At 35.3% G+C, this 18,217-nt stretch overlaps 1 protein-coding gene across 1 annotated transcript; it reads left to right on the top strand.

The window, feature by feature from the left end:
- The first annotated feature begins 3,766 nt into the window (after positions 1–3,766).
- LOC129890462 (uncharacterized) lies at positions 3,767–4,375 on the top strand. The gene is made up of 3 exons (XM_055966013.1): positions 3,767–3,905; positions 3,961–3,994; positions 4,132–4,375. Exons 1-3 carry the CDS (start codon positions 3,767–3,769, stop codon positions 4,373–4,375), a joined length of 417 nt encoding a protein of 138 aa, XP_055821988.1.
- The last annotated feature ends 13,842 nt before the right edge of the window (positions 4,376–18,217 follow it).

The raw sequence follows: 18,217 nt of genomic DNA, 5'->3' as shown, positions 1-18,217 counted from the left end.
TTAGTGTTGACTAGAGGCCCTTGTCTAGGGACGTTCAGAGGTTAACCAACAGATTCATGCAGTTGTAGGTTTCTGAGGAGAGTGAAGGATTTATTGCTTTTATTGAGGCTCGTTCTTCACTAGTCGAGCAGATTCGGGAGCGACAGTTTGATGATGAGAAATTATGTCTCATTCAAGATAAGGTGATGAGTAGTCAAGCCAAGGAGGCTAAACTTGATTCAGATGGTGTTTTGAGGATTAAGGGTAGGATTTGTGTGTCCAAGATGGGTGATTTAATCAGATTGATTCTAAAAGAGGATCATTATTCCAGATATTCTATTTACCCAGGTTCGGCGAAGATGTATTATGATCTTAGCCAGCACTATTAGTGGTATGGGATAAAGAAGGATATAACTAATTTATGTCCAAATATTTGACCTATCAACAGGTCAAGTGTGAGGACCAATGGCTTGGGGGTGTGAGTCAGAGGATGCCCATTCCTACTTAGAAGTGGGAGCGGATCCCTATGGACTTTGTTGTGGGTTTTCCTCCCACCGTGGGTAGGTATAATTCTATATGAGTGGTTGTTGACAGTCTAATCAAGTCTGCTCATTTCATTCTATTTTGGGTGAGGTACACATCGGAGAAGCTACCTTAGTTGTATATCATTCAGATCATTTGGCTTCATGGTGTCTCAATTTCCATCATTTCAGATTGAGGTTCATTTTTTACTTTGCACTTTTGGCAGGTATTATAGCATTGTTTGGTTACTAAGTTTGATATAAGTACAAATTTACACCCATAGATCGATGGACAGTCCAAGTAGACGAGTCAGGTGTTTCAAGATATGTTTTAAGTTATTGATTTTAGTGCTAGATAGGATCAACATTTGCCCTTACCATATTTTACCTACAATAATATTTATCAATCCAGTATTCAGATGTCCTTATTTGAGGCATTGTATAGTAGGCGGTGTAGATTTCCTATCGGTGGGTTGATTCAGCTAAAGTGGACACTTTTGACACAGACTTGCTTAGGGATGCCATGTAACAGGTTCATATGATTCAGGGTAGGCTCTTGATAGCCCAGAGTAAGCCGAAAAGCTATGCAAACATGAGAGTTCGACCATTAAAGTTCATGAAAAGTGGTCATGTTTGGCTCCGAGTATCACCCATAAAGGGCGTGATATGGTTCGAGGAGAAGGGAAAGAGCAGCCCTTAATTCTTGGCCCATATGAGATTTTAGGGTGAGTGGGAGAGGCAGCTTACAGATTGGCCTTGCTAACTAGCTTGTCAGTTGTGCATCCGGTATTTCATATTTCCATGCTCTGGAAGTATGCTCTAGATGAGTCGCACGTGATCCTTCTTAATTCAGTGCAGTTGGGTCCAGATTTGACATTTGAGGAGGAGCCCATAATCATTCTCTGTAAACAGGTCCATAAGCTTAGGACCAAGGAGATAGCTTCAGTGAACGTCTAGTGGAAGCACCATACAGTTGGAGAGGCTACCTGGGAGGTGGAGTCTGATATGCGTGCCCGATATCCACGGCTCCCAGGTACTTTCTTTTACATTATGTTTAAGGAAGAATATTTTTTTTGGTGGATGATGTAATGACCCTGAAGGTCATTTTTGGAAACTTTTGTAAACTAACCATTTTACCCCTTCCTATAGTTGCCCGAGTCATTTCTGCTTGGTATCGAGGTTGGTTTTGGGAAATTTTATGTAAAGGTTGAGTCTTGGGAGGTTTTGAGTTTTCAAAAGCTTAAAGTATTTGAAAATGGTAATTGGGACCAATCGGAGCTACAACTCTTGAAAATAAATTCTGTCGATTCTAGCAGCTCCAGAATGTGGAATTTGGTCCAGGAAAGTTTACAGAATCACATTTGGAGTTGCAACGAAGATTTGAGGTCTTGAGTTTGAAATTTGAGGAATTTTAGGTCAAGGTTTGACTTTGGTCAACTTTTGGAATTTTGATGATTTCGTTGGATTTGAGGAAAGATTTTAGGTCTAGGAGTGTCATTGGTTGAATTTTTAGAGGTCCTAGCTCATTTTGGTATTTTTGAATCTTTAGTTAGTTTAGTTGTAACTTTTTAAGTTTCGGGTCAAGGATACCTCAAATTTGAATTTTGATGGTTTCATTGTGTCGGAAACGTCGAAATCAGTATGGTAGCATATAAAGTTTGTGTGCTCGGGATTCTGAAAGAATCCGGAGGGTCTAATCCAGGACTTGATCTTAATGAGTTTGTTGTGTTTAACTATTGACTGGTGCCTGAGTTATCTGCTCTTCGCGATCGCGTGGGTCTAGTCGCCATCTCAAAGTGTTCGATCTGTCGATCATCACGATTGCGTCTCCTTCACTGCAATCATGATGGTCAATTAATGAGTTGACTATTTTTCCTCTCCGCGATCGCGAGAAGGGGTGTCATGATCACGAAATATAATGTCTAGGCAGACTTGAAATTTCCCAAAAGTCAGAATTTATCCTATTTCCACCTTTTTTGAACTCTAGAAGCTCAGTAAAGGCAATTTTGAAGGGATTGTTCAAGAGTCTTGGTGTGGGTAAGTTATTTTGACTTCAATCTTTCAATATCCAATAATTATTATATGATTTGTACTTCGAATTCATGATTTTAGAACATCCGTTTGGGGGGGGGGGGGGGGGGGTTTTCACCAAGAACTTGTAGTTTTGTTAAATTGGTGGTTGGGGTTTGATTTCAAATCCAATTTCAAATTGGTTTTCAATATTGGTTTCCAAATACTTCAAGGATAGTTTTCATGTAAAAAAAATTATTTTTGAAATTGGGTTTTTGGGTCAATTTAGGCTCGATGTTCAAATATGATGGTTTGAGTGTCATTATATTTGTATTCTTATTAATATTGCATATTTCAATAAATTTTATTGAATCGGAGCATTGGCGTAAGGGAAAAGCTCAGATTCCGGAGTAGTTGGGGGTTAATTCGATGAAAGTGAATTTCTAAATCTTTGTGTAAGCTTGTGGGATCATGTAATCGTGTCTAATATGTTGGGGAATAATGGGAAGTAATTGTGGGGACTATTTGATATTCAATTTAACTTGATGACAAGGAATGCGACAATAAATGGCAAAGGAGATGAATTAACATGCTGTGTTCAATATGAATTCATCCTTGGCTTATTGTGAACACTTGAATATATGTTGTGACATGAGAGTTGTGACTTATTGATTATATCATTCCATTATTGTGTTTTACATGGACATTACCTATTTGCATTAGTTTTGATACTTGAGATGGAATTTGATTTGAGGAATATGCCGAAGGAAAATAGTTTCGACGAGAGATGATTATTCCGAAAGAAAATGGTTCCGGCGATGCTGTAGGAAATTAATTTCGATGATTGATATTTATGTCGAAGGAAAATGGTTCCGATGGATACATGGTCATATGTGGCCCCGATAGGTTTCGGCCTGCTAGTTAGCGCATGTGTATCACTTAGAAAAATATGCATCACCATATGTGACATTGCATTGCACTACATTCTATCATACATCTTTGTCACGATCTATTTTCTCTCATGATGGCATGTACAGTCAATCCATTAGTAGGTAAACCTAACCCACATGACAGAACCATAGGCAACGGACCATCACAAGTGGAAGGAAACAAACGAATAATAATAATAATAATAATAGTAATAATAATAATAATAATAAATAATAATAATAATAATAATAATAATAATAAATGAATAATGATAATAATAATAATAAGAATAATCATAATCCATAATAATGATAATGATGATAATGATGGTGATGGTGATGGTGCTGATGTTGATGATTAATGATGATGGTAATGGTGATGGTGGTGATGGTGATGGTGTTGGTATTGGTGTTGGTGATGGTGTTGGTGTTGGTGATTGTGATGGTGATGATGATGATGGTGATGGTAATGATGATGATGGTGATGGTAATGATGATGATGATGATGATAGTGATGACAGTGATGGTGATGATGGTGGTGCTGGTGATGATGATGTTAAAGGTGATGGTGATAGTGGTGGTGATGATGATGATGATGGTAATAGTAATGGTGATGATGATGAGAATGATGATGGTAATGATGATGATAATGATGGTGGTACTGATAATGATGATGATGGTGATGATGGTAGTGTTGATGATGATGGCGATGGTAATGGTGATGGTGATGTTGATGCTGATGCTGATGGTGGTGCTAATGATGATGGTAATGGTGATGATGATGGTGATGATGATGATTGTGATGATGATGATGATGGTGATGATGATTATGGTAATAGTGATGATGGTAATAATGATGATGGTGATGATGATTATGGTAATAGTAATGATGGTAATAATGATGATGGTGATGATGATGAGGTGCTCCCTCCATAGGTCTGGCAGGTTCAGGGTGAGGGTAACCCTCTCAAGGATAATGCCTATCTCGGAGCGAGGTGCTACCTCTACTGCACTGATGGCGGATCTCCTACCTCCGCCTCTGTAAGTCTTCATACATGCATGTTCCATAAACCTCACATAACTGACCACCTAGGGAAAAGTAGACCAAACTGCTATCAAGTGTTTTGATGTTAGGCGGAGCGGCAAAATCAATTCCTCAATAAATCACTGAGTCGTGTCTCGCTCCATAGAAAACAGTGTAGGAGCATGCCCTGTCCACTCTAGAAACTTCATAACATACTCAGAGACCAATGAAGAACCTTGCTAAGGACCTACAAGTCTAACCCTAGGCTGCGAACCACTCGGTGCACCCAAAACTACACCTGCTTGTGGTGTATGCTCATGGAGATGCAGAATCTCTAAGGCTGGATCCAAAGGAGCCGAGGTGGTCATAGATACTATCGAAGCCTGGGTAGTATGTGCTGATGCTCTAGCCATGCCTATCGAAAAGTTCGTACTATCCATCTAAGTAAGAATGAATTCCAAGAAAATATTTAGAGGTTAATCAAAGAAATTTCACACGATAAGGAATCAAGATTGGAGTTTCACTAAAAATCTCTATAGCCTCCTAAAGATAGGATAGAGACGTCTCCGCAATGATCCGTAGGACTCTACTAGGCACTTGCTCTTATACCGACGAACCTAAACTCTGATACCACTCTTTTACGACCCATTTTCTCATGTCATGATGGTGCCTACTATCAACTCACTAGAAGGTAAGCCCAACCCCACAGTTCAAAACAATAGGCAACAGACCATTACAAGTAGAAGGAAAGAAGCGAATAAAAATAAGAAAAGAAGAATAAGAACAATATAACAAGATAACCCCCAAGACCTATTATTAGTCGGTAGTCGAGCTACTAAATCAAATAAGGAAGTACAAGGTTTATACAAATACAATAATAGTGAACTATCTCCGAATACAAAATAAAAACTAGTCCAAGCTGAATAGAGGGAGATAGACAACTCCGAATGCCAAAATCTCACCCAAGTCTCCATTGAATAAGAAATTTCAGTCTCTAATTCAGGGGAAGGACAAAGGAAAGATTCAGCGAAGGATAAGGTAGAATGAGATCCTCCGGTTTAGCTCATTTAGTTAAGGCACCCAACAATTGAGTTCCAGGCGACAGTTGCTAAATAAAAAGGTGGCGCCATATTCTCTTTCAATCAACAAAATGAGAAATGGGGGAATCCAAAAAAGAGGTTTTTATTGAAGAGGCTTTAAAAATGGATTTGACCTAAAGTTTCAGGGTATGTCCGACCAAAGATTTTACTCCAAGCCTCTTGGTCCGAGGAAGGGAAACCCCATCGTACTGGCTTGGCATGGAAGGAAGGCTACCTAAAAAGTCTTTTTTCCAGCTTGGTCCGCGTAAGCTCAATGCTTATGGCTATACCCAGCATTATTACTCAAAATCAAAGAGCTTCCCCACACGATATCTAAATTAGTAGTGAAAACTCGTACTATGATCTGCAGAGTGCAAAAGTATAGTATGAGTACCAATAAATGGCACTCAGTAGGCATCGGCCGATTGAGCTTCAAAGGTAAAGCAAGTAAAAAGAACATGTAAGCAAGGAGTTTATATAATAAGTAACTAAATAATATTATGAAGCTCATAATAAGTAATAGGTTGATATAAATAACGAGTGTAAAAGAGGAACAAGCAGGTGAACCCATGGACAGACCTAGAGGCGCCAGCCTAGAACTTAGACAAGGTGACACTCTACGAAGGAGAACAACTAAGTGACAACCTACTAATGAAAGTAAGCACAAATATCTTATAAAGGCCAAAAGGACTACATCAACTAAATCCCTATGCAAAAGGTTGGATGAATAAGAATAAGGGCAGTAACTACGTCCAAAGAAGAGACCACCCTTCATACCGCACAGGTTCACAAATAGTCAGACAATACCTCCCGGGCCCTTATGTGGTAGGAGGTTCACTCACAAACTGGTAAACCCGCAAGGCATCCCATACTATCGATATGTACAAACAACTATGCTGATGATAGGCAATGCACATATGAATGAGAGTTATGCAACAAAACCAATAGTACCATCAGTGCCAAGTGCCTCATACCAATATATATACGCCTACTTCCAATCCCGGCCAGGAAGTAAGACGCATGCACCTCTCTGGGATCGCCATGAGGGGCTCGGAATACCCCTATATACCTTTTTGGTCCTGATCAAGGTCTTATATCAATATAGATATGTATCAATTTGTAAATATACTCCATTGCGGAGTCTGGAGATAAATAGTCAAATTAGTATAGAAAGGTTCGGGAACTCTCTCCGACGGAACCAAAATCATAAAATGAGTACATCATCGATGCCTCCAGTCTATTATAAGTAGTAGTAAAGATAGTACGAACCCCCATTCAGAAAATCAGTATAAAATAGTTTGGATTACAGCCAAACTTTTTCAAACCAATGCATGCACCAGGGTCGCTTCTTCCTTGAGAAAACAAAGATCAAATGCACTGCATATCATCACCAACACCTAAACAACATGCACAATCACGTACAACAATGACACCACAAGAACCTTACCCTCTAGAGCATAAAAACAAGGCTAACAAATGCAACCGACCTCTAATCAAGGCCTAAAGCTCAAATCTACTCCTCTAACTCAACCACAAGACCCAAAAGAAAGCTCAATCCTAACTAGGTAACAACGAGGAGGATATGAGGAACAAGTGCTCATCTCGTTAATCAATACTTCTAGATCCAACTGGGAATACAACCCCGAGAGTACAAGCACAGCTAGCCCTGCTAAACGGAAAAAAGAAAGGATAGGGAATTCTAGCTCTAAATCCAAAAATGGAATCTAACAATAATTCACAAGCCTAACTGGGTGAAAACCACTACACCAAGGCTTTAAAATAGGTGCTATAATAGAGAAAGATACTAAGTCTCAAAAACTCCCTCCAACAACGGCTATATCAACTAAGGTTTATCCCAAAATCAATTCTAAGGGGAAAATCCGCTAACCACCGTAAGAATCGAACAAGCCAACTAAAATAGGCTAATCAAGGTAAAACTAAGGCACAATCAATAATTTACCAAATACATGGAGGGTCTCATAAAATTAACATAGCTTAAGGCTCGTATCGGGACCGGAAATCAAGAAACTAGGAATCGAGTATAACCCATCACATACAATCCAAACCATAAGTAATTTTTTCTAAACAATACCTCATGAAGCTCAATCAAAGGGATGAAGAATGTAGACTACCTCGAAGCCGAACAAGCATGCTCCAAATCCACTTCTCGGTAGATTTTCGCTCCAAAAATAAATCTAATCGCCTCCATGCTATCAAAATATCGATCACCTCATCAATATGGACGTTTTGACAACAAAATTGCATTTTTCTAAAACGGACCCAACATTGGGTCAAAACTTCATCATTGGGACCCGCACATGAAATTGAGAAACCAACTTCGTCACAAGGTCCTAAATAACTCAAGAAACTTGTGCTCCCAAAGTGGGCACATTCTGAGCATCGAAAGGATTAAAAACAACTCCACCAATTTCAAGCTCTAGAATAGCCAAAAATGCAAGGAAACAACGAAATTATGCGAAAGTTACAAGGTTTTTAAGATGAGAACGGGTCCTAGATCGTTCCCATAAGAATTTCCAACTCACCAGAAAGAATTATCATAAAAGGTCAATAGGATCTCTCAAAATTGTGTTTTGATTAAAACGAATTAAAGAAGAGGAAGCCAAAAAATCAGGTCTTTAAGACCTCACTGCAGGCCTCATTTTTCCTTCGTGAACTCGAAGGCTTGTCCGCAAATGTGAAAAAAGGGTAGCTAACCCTCTATGAATTCAGCCAAAGGCCCCCAAACATGGAGAATAAGAAGCCACATCTCCGCGAAAGCAGCCAAAGGCCTGCGAACGTGTAGAGTAAATTAGAGGTGCCCCAGCAGCTATGCACCTACATTTCACCAAAGGGAAAAAGTCCCTCGATGGGGACTCAAAACTTGTCAGAACCCTGTTGACAAAAATGAACTATGCTACCCAACTTGAAATGAAATTCTTGACTCAACAAAATCGACGGATTTTCCAATAGCTTGTTTTGATGAAGAGTTGACCAAAGTCAAAGATTTTCAAAGTTTAACTCTTAAAGCACAAAAACAGAAGAAAACTCATTTTGGCCACCTCGGAGATCGAACCAAGGGTCATTATAGAACAAACTCGGCATTTTGGATCTAACTGTGCTAAAGAAATTTCAATTTAAGTGTGTTTACCAAGAATATTGACCAAAGTCAACCTTAGGCTAAAGGTTAAAGGTTAAAACACCTAATGGCTCAAACTCGCATTGAAAGGCTTGATGCTCGTGCCGACCATGCTACTAGCCTAATTTGGCTAATATGGAGCTGATGGAACCATCGGAACTCTTTTCTAAGGTCATCTTCTTGAATTTTTGACCTAAACCAGCCGTTCAAACTCTAAGAGCTCCAAAATAGTAAAACGAGCATAATACCCAAATAAACTACCTGGCGACTGAACTGCTAGTTCTAGCAAGTCATAAATGACTTGGGGTGGCTAAGAAAAGCTTTAAACGCTGAAAAAATCAGAAAAAGGTAAAAATGACCTTGAGGGTTATTACAATCTTTTGCCATTGTGGACTGTTTTACCCTTGATATTTCCCTAATATGTATTATTGATAGTTGCGATTCAATTGAGACTTGAGTTGTACTATTGTTGAGATATATGTATTGGTGTTGTTAGAATACTAAATTCTATTTACATGACCGTTGCAAGCTTCTCTTGCCTTCAAAGCCGAAAGCCTAATAGGACCTCTCTCGCTCTCATCCTTCCTAAATGTTGCTCTTATACTTACTTAAGAACAAAAATAATAGCTATGTTTCCTTTTTTCCAGAGGGCACTGTCACTCTAACTGTTAGACTAGTTGATTTCTATGCAGGTTGTAGTCTGAGGGGTTGGATGGTATGGTAGGAGTACGTGTATTTTACTAGCTTAGCTTAGTCTTAGTTGTTTGCTTGCTGGGTACCGTGTAGGTGATACTCATCATTGTTATTTATACTTGTGTAGGTTCTGAATCCGGGCAATGACCCAGTTCTCTTTTCTTTTATCCGAGGCTTTTATAGGCAATTTGAGAGGTAACTATTGATGCCAATAATATTTTATGTTCCTCTTTACCTTTATTTTGTTCTCTTCGAGAGACAAAGATTGAGAGTTGTATTTATTTCAGTATCTTGTATTTAGAGGCTTGTACATATGACAACCAATCAATGGGGTTTTTGTAGTTGACTCAGTTTTCCATTATTGTTTTTTAAATTACTTATTTTAAACTGTTTCCACATTTATTTCCATATTTGTTGGGTTTAGGCTAACTTGTCCGATGGAAATGGATAAGTGTCATCACACCCAAATTTCAGGTCATGACATTTATATGAAACAAATTGAAGGATTATACTATATTAATGGTGAGCACTTGGTATGAAAGGTAAAGAAATCCATCTATGGACTAAACAAGTCTCCCTTCAATGGTATTTAAAATTTCATAATGTTATCTCTTCATTTGACTTTGTTAAGAATATTATGGATCAATATTACCAGAAGGTCAATAGGAGTAAAATATATTTCTTAGTTCTATATGTGGATGATATGTTACTTGCATCCAATGATAAGGAAACAATACATGAAGTGAAACAATTTCTTTCTAATTTTTTTTATATGAAAGACATGGGATCTTATTAATTTTTTTCCATTCTCTCTTTTTACTTTTTTTTTAATCTCTTATTCTTGATTAGGATATCATGGATTCAAACTTGAAATGAACTTACATGTTCATATTTATTAATTTATATTATTATCATAATTGGGGGGGGGGGGAGGTTGAGGTTTAGGATAGGAGAAAAGATTATTTTCGTTCTTTTATTTTAAATTTTGGACACACACATACTCACACACGCACACGCACGCGCGCGCGCACACACACACACAACACACACACAGGGGAGATTGAGGTTGAGGATAGGAGAAAAGGTTATTTTCGTTCTTTTATTTTGAATTTTGGACGCGCGCGCGCACACACACATATATATACATACATACATAGTTGCTAAATTAAATCTTCTATTGAATTATTATTTTTATATGAATGTCGTTGTTATTTTCCTCCTTTTCACTCTCTTACTTTGTTATAAGTTTAAAAAAATTAAAATTTTTAAAAAAGTGAAAGAGAGAGGAAGTGAGGAGAGGGGGGTAGGGGTGGGGGGAGTGCAGACAATAAAGGACTAACCTCTTTTTATTTTTCATTTACTATAGAACCAAAAATAGGCCAATCTTATGAGCACATATATTAATTAATTTTAAATTATTTTTTAAATTTGGGCTAAAAATGCTCCTAAATTATGGGATTTGGTACAATATTCCCCACGATCAATCTTATGAATGTGGGCCATTAGAAATAAAGAGTATTTTGGAGCCAAAAGATGGATGGATGATAATTTTATATCAATTTAAATAATTGAGGGGTATGTTAGGTCATTCTTCTTAACAAAAGTTGTACTAACAAATTTGCAAGTTAAAGTTCTATTGAAGGAAATGAGTGAAGAAATTAATTGCTGGAGAATGCTCTCATGATGCATATATCTCATCCTGGAAACAATTTCTTCTTGCAAAGTAAACAAAATTCAAGAAACCCATTAGTAGTCATTTTTCGATTATAATTTTTTCTTAAAAAGGGTTTGATTGGGACACTGATTCTGTTAACAATCCATAGAAAAGACATGGGATTATAAAATTAGTGTCCCAATCAAACACTTTTTCGCAAACATTATAACCAAAACAGACTATTTATGAGTTTCTTTAGTTTTGTTTATTTTACAAGAAAAAATTGTTATCTGGCCAAGATCTCTACATGTACATGCGAACATTCTCCTATAATTAATTTCTTCAATCTTTTCCTTCATCGGCACTTTGGAGAGAGAGAAAATTATAACCAAAGAAAGAGTCAAGACTGATATAGAGCCCGTTTAGATAGGCTTAAAAAAAGTAATTTTTTGTATAAAGTGCTTTTAGAACTTTAAAGTGCTGAAAGTTATTTTTATAAATAAGCAGTTGAGTGTTTGGATAAAAGTGCTTAAATGAGGAAAATTATGTGAATTTTAGGGTTAAAAGAATAAAAAGAGTAGTTTGGGAATTTAGTTAAAATATAAGGGATATAAAAGTAATTTCCATGGTTAAAGAAAATGACTTTAAGCACTTAGAAAAAAAAAGTTAGGAATACTAACTTTTCATTTTTGACTGACTTTAAGAACTTTCTGGCTTAAAGTTAGCATTAGGCAAACATGTCCAAAAGCTGAAAAGGGGCTTTAAGTTGGTTTTAACCAACTTAAAGCCAATCCAAACGGGCTCATACTAGAGAAGTAAAGAATGAGGTGAATAAATAGACAAATTTAAACACTCTTTATAGAAAAAGTTTAAACACTAATTAAAATTGTAATCTTATGTTAGATTTCTTACTTTGAATAATGTTGGAGTTCAAACGGTAACGTAAATTAAATGAAAATATGATCTGTATTATTTATGATTACTTTTTTCTAATGGAGTAAAACATTAAATTGTGTGAAAATGTTTATTGTGATCCTCCAGGATGATTTTTTTGGAAAAAAAAGGAGAATAGATCATCATCCATTGCATTACCAGTCCTTGACATATGAACAAGTAAATCTGTCTTTAACGGGAAGGTACTTACTTTCATACAGGTGCTGCATCTCCATATATAGTTAAGATGTTAAAATCATGTTTAAAATAGGACAAATTACTTTTAAAATATGTAACTAAAGTGAAACCAGGGTGAGGTAATAGTACCATTAATATGAACAACATATATGGGAAATTTTTTAAAACAAATGATTATTAATATTAACTGATCTACTAAAATTGCAATGTTGTGTTAGAATCGTTTACTACGATTATTGTCTGTGTTCATATGGTAAAATTAAAAAAAAAAATTAAAAGCTAATTTGTGTTATATATGACTAATTAGTTTTCTAGCAACTAAAATCTTAAATAATATGAAAATATTCGTTGTGATGCTGCATTTATATATAAGATGTTAAAATCATGTTATAAGATCAAAATACTGATAAATTCATGAAAGTACGATATTCTTGTGTGTGCGCTAGTGAGGGCTTTTTGTCATATTAATTAAACAGTAGTTACTTTATATATAATAATTTATGCATTGGAGTTGTATTTTTTATACTAACATAGTCCTCAATATTTGTAGACTGTTCCTTGCTATATCTTCAGTTCTTCGACATGTCTTCTGAAATATACGTAGGTTCCTTTCATCCCATACTCCATGAATGTCTTCAGCGCACACAATTTTAAAGACATAAGAGATGCAACTCAGTATATAAAAATATAATATTTTTCTCTTGAGAAATTTATCTAATCGACAACCATCACTTATGAGCTAGTGATGATACAATGCTTAAGAATTGTCGTTGCCGCAGCCGTCTAATACCTTGCTAGGGTAAGGGACACTCAAACTCATTGGATCCAAAATTTCTCAAAGTCTTTCGTATTGGGACTAGTTAGGAGTCGCCCGAATTAACGGTCACGATCTTATCCTACGTTGACTACGTAGTTTATGGGCTCACCCCATATCGGTGCTCAATACTACTGTCAGAATATTGTAGTATACTCATATACGTCAAGTGAGAAAATACTCAAAATATATCATTTAGTCTCTTTTGGACTTGCCTCAGAACTCAACTCATCTCAACTCAAAGAATGCATTTAAAATCTCTCTCTCTATATAAAGCTAAAAACAAGAATGCTGATATGGCATGCCTCATTGGCCACTATCACTATTTATCTATTTTCTCAGAATTTTATTCATTTTCTGTTCAATAATCTTTTTAAAAAGTTAATGTCTTTCCTCATTATGAGTATTTATTACATTTAACTCTTCCTTCCAAAAGGTATTGTATAATGGACAGTAACTAAAAAAACCAACGTTAATTTTGCTATTACATAATAAATGGTAGTTTTATTTGACTATATATTTATAATCAAATAAGCAGTAACATGAATGTTGCCAAAAATATTTAGCAGTAACAGGAACGTTTTCCTATTCCAAGATAATTGATTAACTAATACCTAACACTAATTACGAAATGTTAATTTTTTTCTAATTGCGAAATTAATGATTATATTTAATTTTTAATCTATTTATCTATTAACATGCTGTAACGGACTTTTTCCAGTAACTTATCAATGTATCTTTATTGCTCCACTCTTCACATATGAACCCAAAAGACACTAATTAAATTCTCTTGATTACCACTTTCTTTTTTAGTCAATCAGTTATCTTGGATATATAATTCACAAATGACTGATTTTTTTCATCAAAATTTCATTGTTTCATGCTATTACCAATCTCGACCAGCATCTACTTTAGTATGTTCAATCTCTTGCTTGACTTCTTGATCACCACAATTCTCATATTCTTTAATTTTATATTATTTTTGCACTTGTATTGTGAAATTACGTACGTCGAAGTTTTTATTTTTTTTAGAATGTGTTTGAAGTGGACTAACTAAACATGGAATATAAAGCCATCTCAGAGACAGAGAACAAATTGAGATGATTGATGCGAAAACCGATAGGAGAAAATTAGGAATTCATGTAGAAGTAGGAGTTGAGAATTTTATCTCGATTGTAATCATAAATTTTCACAATAGTTTGTCACATTGGATGTTTGTGTGGCAATTTCAGTGCTTAAAGATGATCAATCATTCTCTCTATCTTGAGGTAAGTATAAATATCATAGTCTTTATAAATTACTGTGTGATATTATGCATGATTTATTGTAACCATAGAAGCATGCTAAGTGAGCTTAGAAAGCATAATTATTATGCAAGTTTTTCATAAAGATGGGATGAATATGTATCATTATTTAGACAGCTACATTATTGTGTAGATAAAAATTTGCCAATTTTCCGAAGAAAAAATTCGAGCTTTTTTCAATATGTTGTCTCAAAGTCTATATCAAATATGCATAACAATATGATATGTACTTCACTTTGTCAAAATAAAATGTAGTTGGTGAAGTTTGGATATGTTGGTTGTTTGTGTCTTTATGATTTTAGTTTTGTTAGGTTTTATTTCATGTTTCTTTTATTTGAAATGCAAATTCATTTTTTTTGAAATGCTATATATATATATATATATGTATATATATTATTTTTGTGTCTTAATCAATATAATAAAATTATAATTTATTTATTCTATCTGAATTTATAAAATTTTATTTTGGAGTATGTTTAGTTTTTATAAACCTTGGAGTAACTGGTAAAGTTGCTGCCATGTGACCAGGAGGTCACGGGTTCAAGCCTTGGAAATAGCCTCTGGCAGAAATGCAAGGTAAGGCTGCGTACAATAGACCCCTTGTGGTCGGGCCCTTCCCCGGACCCTGCGCATAGCGGGAGCTTAAGTGCATCGGGCTGCCCTTTTAGTTTTTATAAACCGCGCGAAGTGCGGATAAATTCACTAGTAAAAATATAATTTAACTTCTTAACTCAATCTAAAAATAGATATTTTAATTCAACAATACTCAGTTAACTCATTTATACTCAAATTACTCATGCTCAAAATAATAATCACGAGACTTCTCAAACTCAACTCATGCTCGATTCATGCTTATTTAAAACTTTCGCAAATCATGCTTTAAGACCCAATAAACTCATGAATGACTCAAGAACTCAACTCGAATGAAAACTCAAACCCATTTAAAATCAATTTTAATGCTCAATTCAAGTTCTTTCAGTAAAATATGCCTTCAAAATTATTCACATCTCATCAAAACTTTTTCTCGATCTCAATCAATAATGTTTGACCCTCATACTCATTTAGACTCAATAGTGTGTGTGTGTGTATTAAGGGTGTACATGGACCGGGTTGGTTCGGATTTTTTACAAACCAAATCAAACCATTTGTGTCGGGTTATTAAATCTATAAAACAAACCAAACCAATAAAAGTCGGGTTTTTTTATATTAATTTTTCTCGGGTTTTTCGGGTTTTTTCGGGTTTCTCGGATTTTTTCGAGTTTCTCGGATTTTTCATAGTATCTAATAAAAAGCACAGAGCAGTGCTTCTTAAAAAGAGTTATAGTACAAAATATCAACATATAAGATAGAGGCAGAATACTGTTTGAAGTTTTAACTTTATAATATAACTTTATAAGATGGTTTTTTTTTGTATATTATTTAGATGGACTTCTCAAGTCCAAATCTAAATGTAAGAAATAAAAAAAAAATATGAAAAATTTTTAAAAAATATTTATAAATTACATTTTAATAAATATTTTCATGTATAACATAATTTAAAAGTAGTATATCTATAATCGGGTCGGTTTGGGTTCGGTTTGACTTTTTTTAGTTAAAACCAAACCAACCCTATAATGGTCGGGTTTTTTTCCAAACACCAAACCAAGTCAAACCAAACCACTAGTCGGTTTTTTTTTCCGATTTGGTTCGGTTTGTCGGTTTGGTGCGGTTTATCGGTTTGCCCTGTACAGCTCTAGTGTGTGTATATATATATATATATATAATATTAGTTCAAATCACTCTCTTCATCAATGCATAAAAACTATTGTCTTTACTCAAAAATATATATGTAAAAGTCATGATTGTCAAATCAATTAGGGTTCACAGAAAGTATTCATGAACAACAATTTCAATCAATTAAGAGCTAGAAAACAACAATAATCTCAATTCATAATCATACGGAACACAACAGAAGAAGAATTAACTCATTCGGAATTCAAGAAACTAGGTTAGACTCAACTCATTCTCAACAATCGATAGAATTAGATGTAGAGTATGTGGATGAACTCAATCCAATGTTATGATAAGCCTTACATACCTGGAAATCGAAGGAATGGATTAAAAATCTTGAAACCTCGCTTTTCATCTTCTCTCCAATTCTCTTCTCTCAATGTTCTAACTGTTAAATGAGAGAAAATACCCTTAAGGTATTGATAAGGGACGAATTTTAGTCGCAAAACAGCTTGGGTTAGGTTTGAAAAAGGTGGGGAAAAGTGTGGAATGCCCTTCATTAAAAGAAATCTGAAAAACGGACTCGGGCGCACTGCTGGCGCCCCACGCTACGGCCCAAACTACTAAAAACAGTTTCAGGCGCATTACTGGCGCGCCACTCCAGGCCCCAAACTACTGCAGCAATAGTCTCTAGTAAAACGGTCATACCTCTTTACTCCGAACTCAAAATGAGGCAAACTTGGTGGCGTTGGAAAGAGGACTTAAAGACCTTTAATTTTATAGGTTATGGTCCATCTAACACTTCATATTATGAGAGATATGCTTGTTTGAAGTTGACCTTCGTATGATCTTATACGAAAACTCAATCGGTAAAGGATCTTGAACTCGACTTAGTACTAGAGGTTCCTTAGGACACTAATTCACTTCTAATACACTTCAAATACTTAGTAATTGATCCTAAAACATATATACAATTAAAATTTATCGTACTCGAGCCTATACAAATAAGAAGAATGACTCGGGTCTTAGCTTAAAAATTTTTGGGGTATAACATTAGCTGCCTGAGTCTTCCTTTTTGCATTTCTTAATGTCCAATTGGGGTGTTGTTGCCATGTAGTTGCACGGTAAGGATTCCTAGCTCTCAGTACTAAAAATCATTATTGCTGGAGGAGTGCAAAACAATCTCTGGTTACTACTTTCATTACAGAGGCTGAGTTTGTTTCTTGTTTTGAGGATATCTCACATGGTGTATGGCTGAAATTTTTTGTATATGGCTAAGAATTGGCGACTCTATCTCTAAGCCATTAAAGTTATATTGTGAAAATTCAGCTACTGTCCTTCTATCTAAGAATAACAAAAGTGATCGTCAAAACAAGCATATCGACATCAAGTATCCAATCCATAAGAAAATGTATTCAAGATAGGAAAGTGATCATTGAACACATTAGCTCTGAACTTATGTTAGTTGATTTTTAATCTAAAGGCATGCCACCTCGAAAATTTAAGGACCATTTAGTCAGTATGGGACTTAGTCTCTATGTAAATTTCATTGTAAGAATGAATATTGTTGAAACTCTATTATGTAGATATTTCTCATATTATTATTGTGTAATATCGTTCAAATATGGACCTAGAATAAATGTTGGGTTTTTTCATTAAGTAGTATGGGCTAAGGTTTTGAGGCATAATACATTATGATACATGGAAGATATTACTCACTCTTAGAGGAACTATTGTCATAATTTATGTATTATATTTCACTTATGGGATTAGATATACAAACCAATTGTGGGAGAACATTGGCATTACCTATTAAAATGTGGTCAGTAAATTACATGGAATTACAACTCCTTCTCACCATTATGTGATGTAACTACTATGTTTCCCAAAATCTCCTAAAACTGTTGCCCATTTTATTTGTAATTGCTATCAGATGTTTTTGATGGGAGAACATCTCTATATAGAGTATCCCGGATTAGAGGGTCCCGACATACAAATTCTTCTTCTAAATTCTGCGCCATCTTGAGTGACAACAATGGCTAGAGATATTGATTCACTATTTTTGCTGCGATTTTGCTCTTTAGATGAGTTTTATCTGCTTGAATCATATAAATAACTTAAATCTATTCCTTAAAAATAGATGACTTATATATATCTTAAAAATGCACTAAATAAGTATGAATAATTGACTTAAACAAAATAAATTAGATGGGAGATAAAATAATTTTAAATT

The sequence above is a fragment of the Solanum dulcamara genome, chromosome 5 (assembly GCF_947179165.1).
Source record: "Solanum dulcamara chromosome 5, daSolDulc1.2, whole genome shotgun sequence".
NCBI classification, from domain to species: domain Eukaryota; kingdom Viridiplantae; phylum Streptophyta; class Magnoliopsida; order Solanales; family Solanaceae; genus Solanum; species Solanum dulcamara.
The sequence above is the reverse complement of the archived record's forward strand: the minus strand, read 5'-3'. Positions and strand labels throughout refer to the sequence as shown.

Excerpts from the sequence above, each read along its gene's own strand:
- LOC129890462 (XM_055966013.1), top strand. The coding sequence starts at position 3,767 with ATGGTGATGGTGATGGTGCTGATGTTGATGATTAATGATGATGGTAAT. Across the intron at positions 3,906-3,960 it reads TGATGATGATGATGGTGATG|TGATGGTGATGATGGTGGTG; the intron begins GTAATGATGATG and ends TAGTGATGACAG. Across the intron at positions 3,995-4,131 it reads GTGGTGCTGGTGATGATGAT|TGTTGATGATGATGGCGATG; the intron begins GTTAAAGGTGAT and ends TGATGATGGTAG.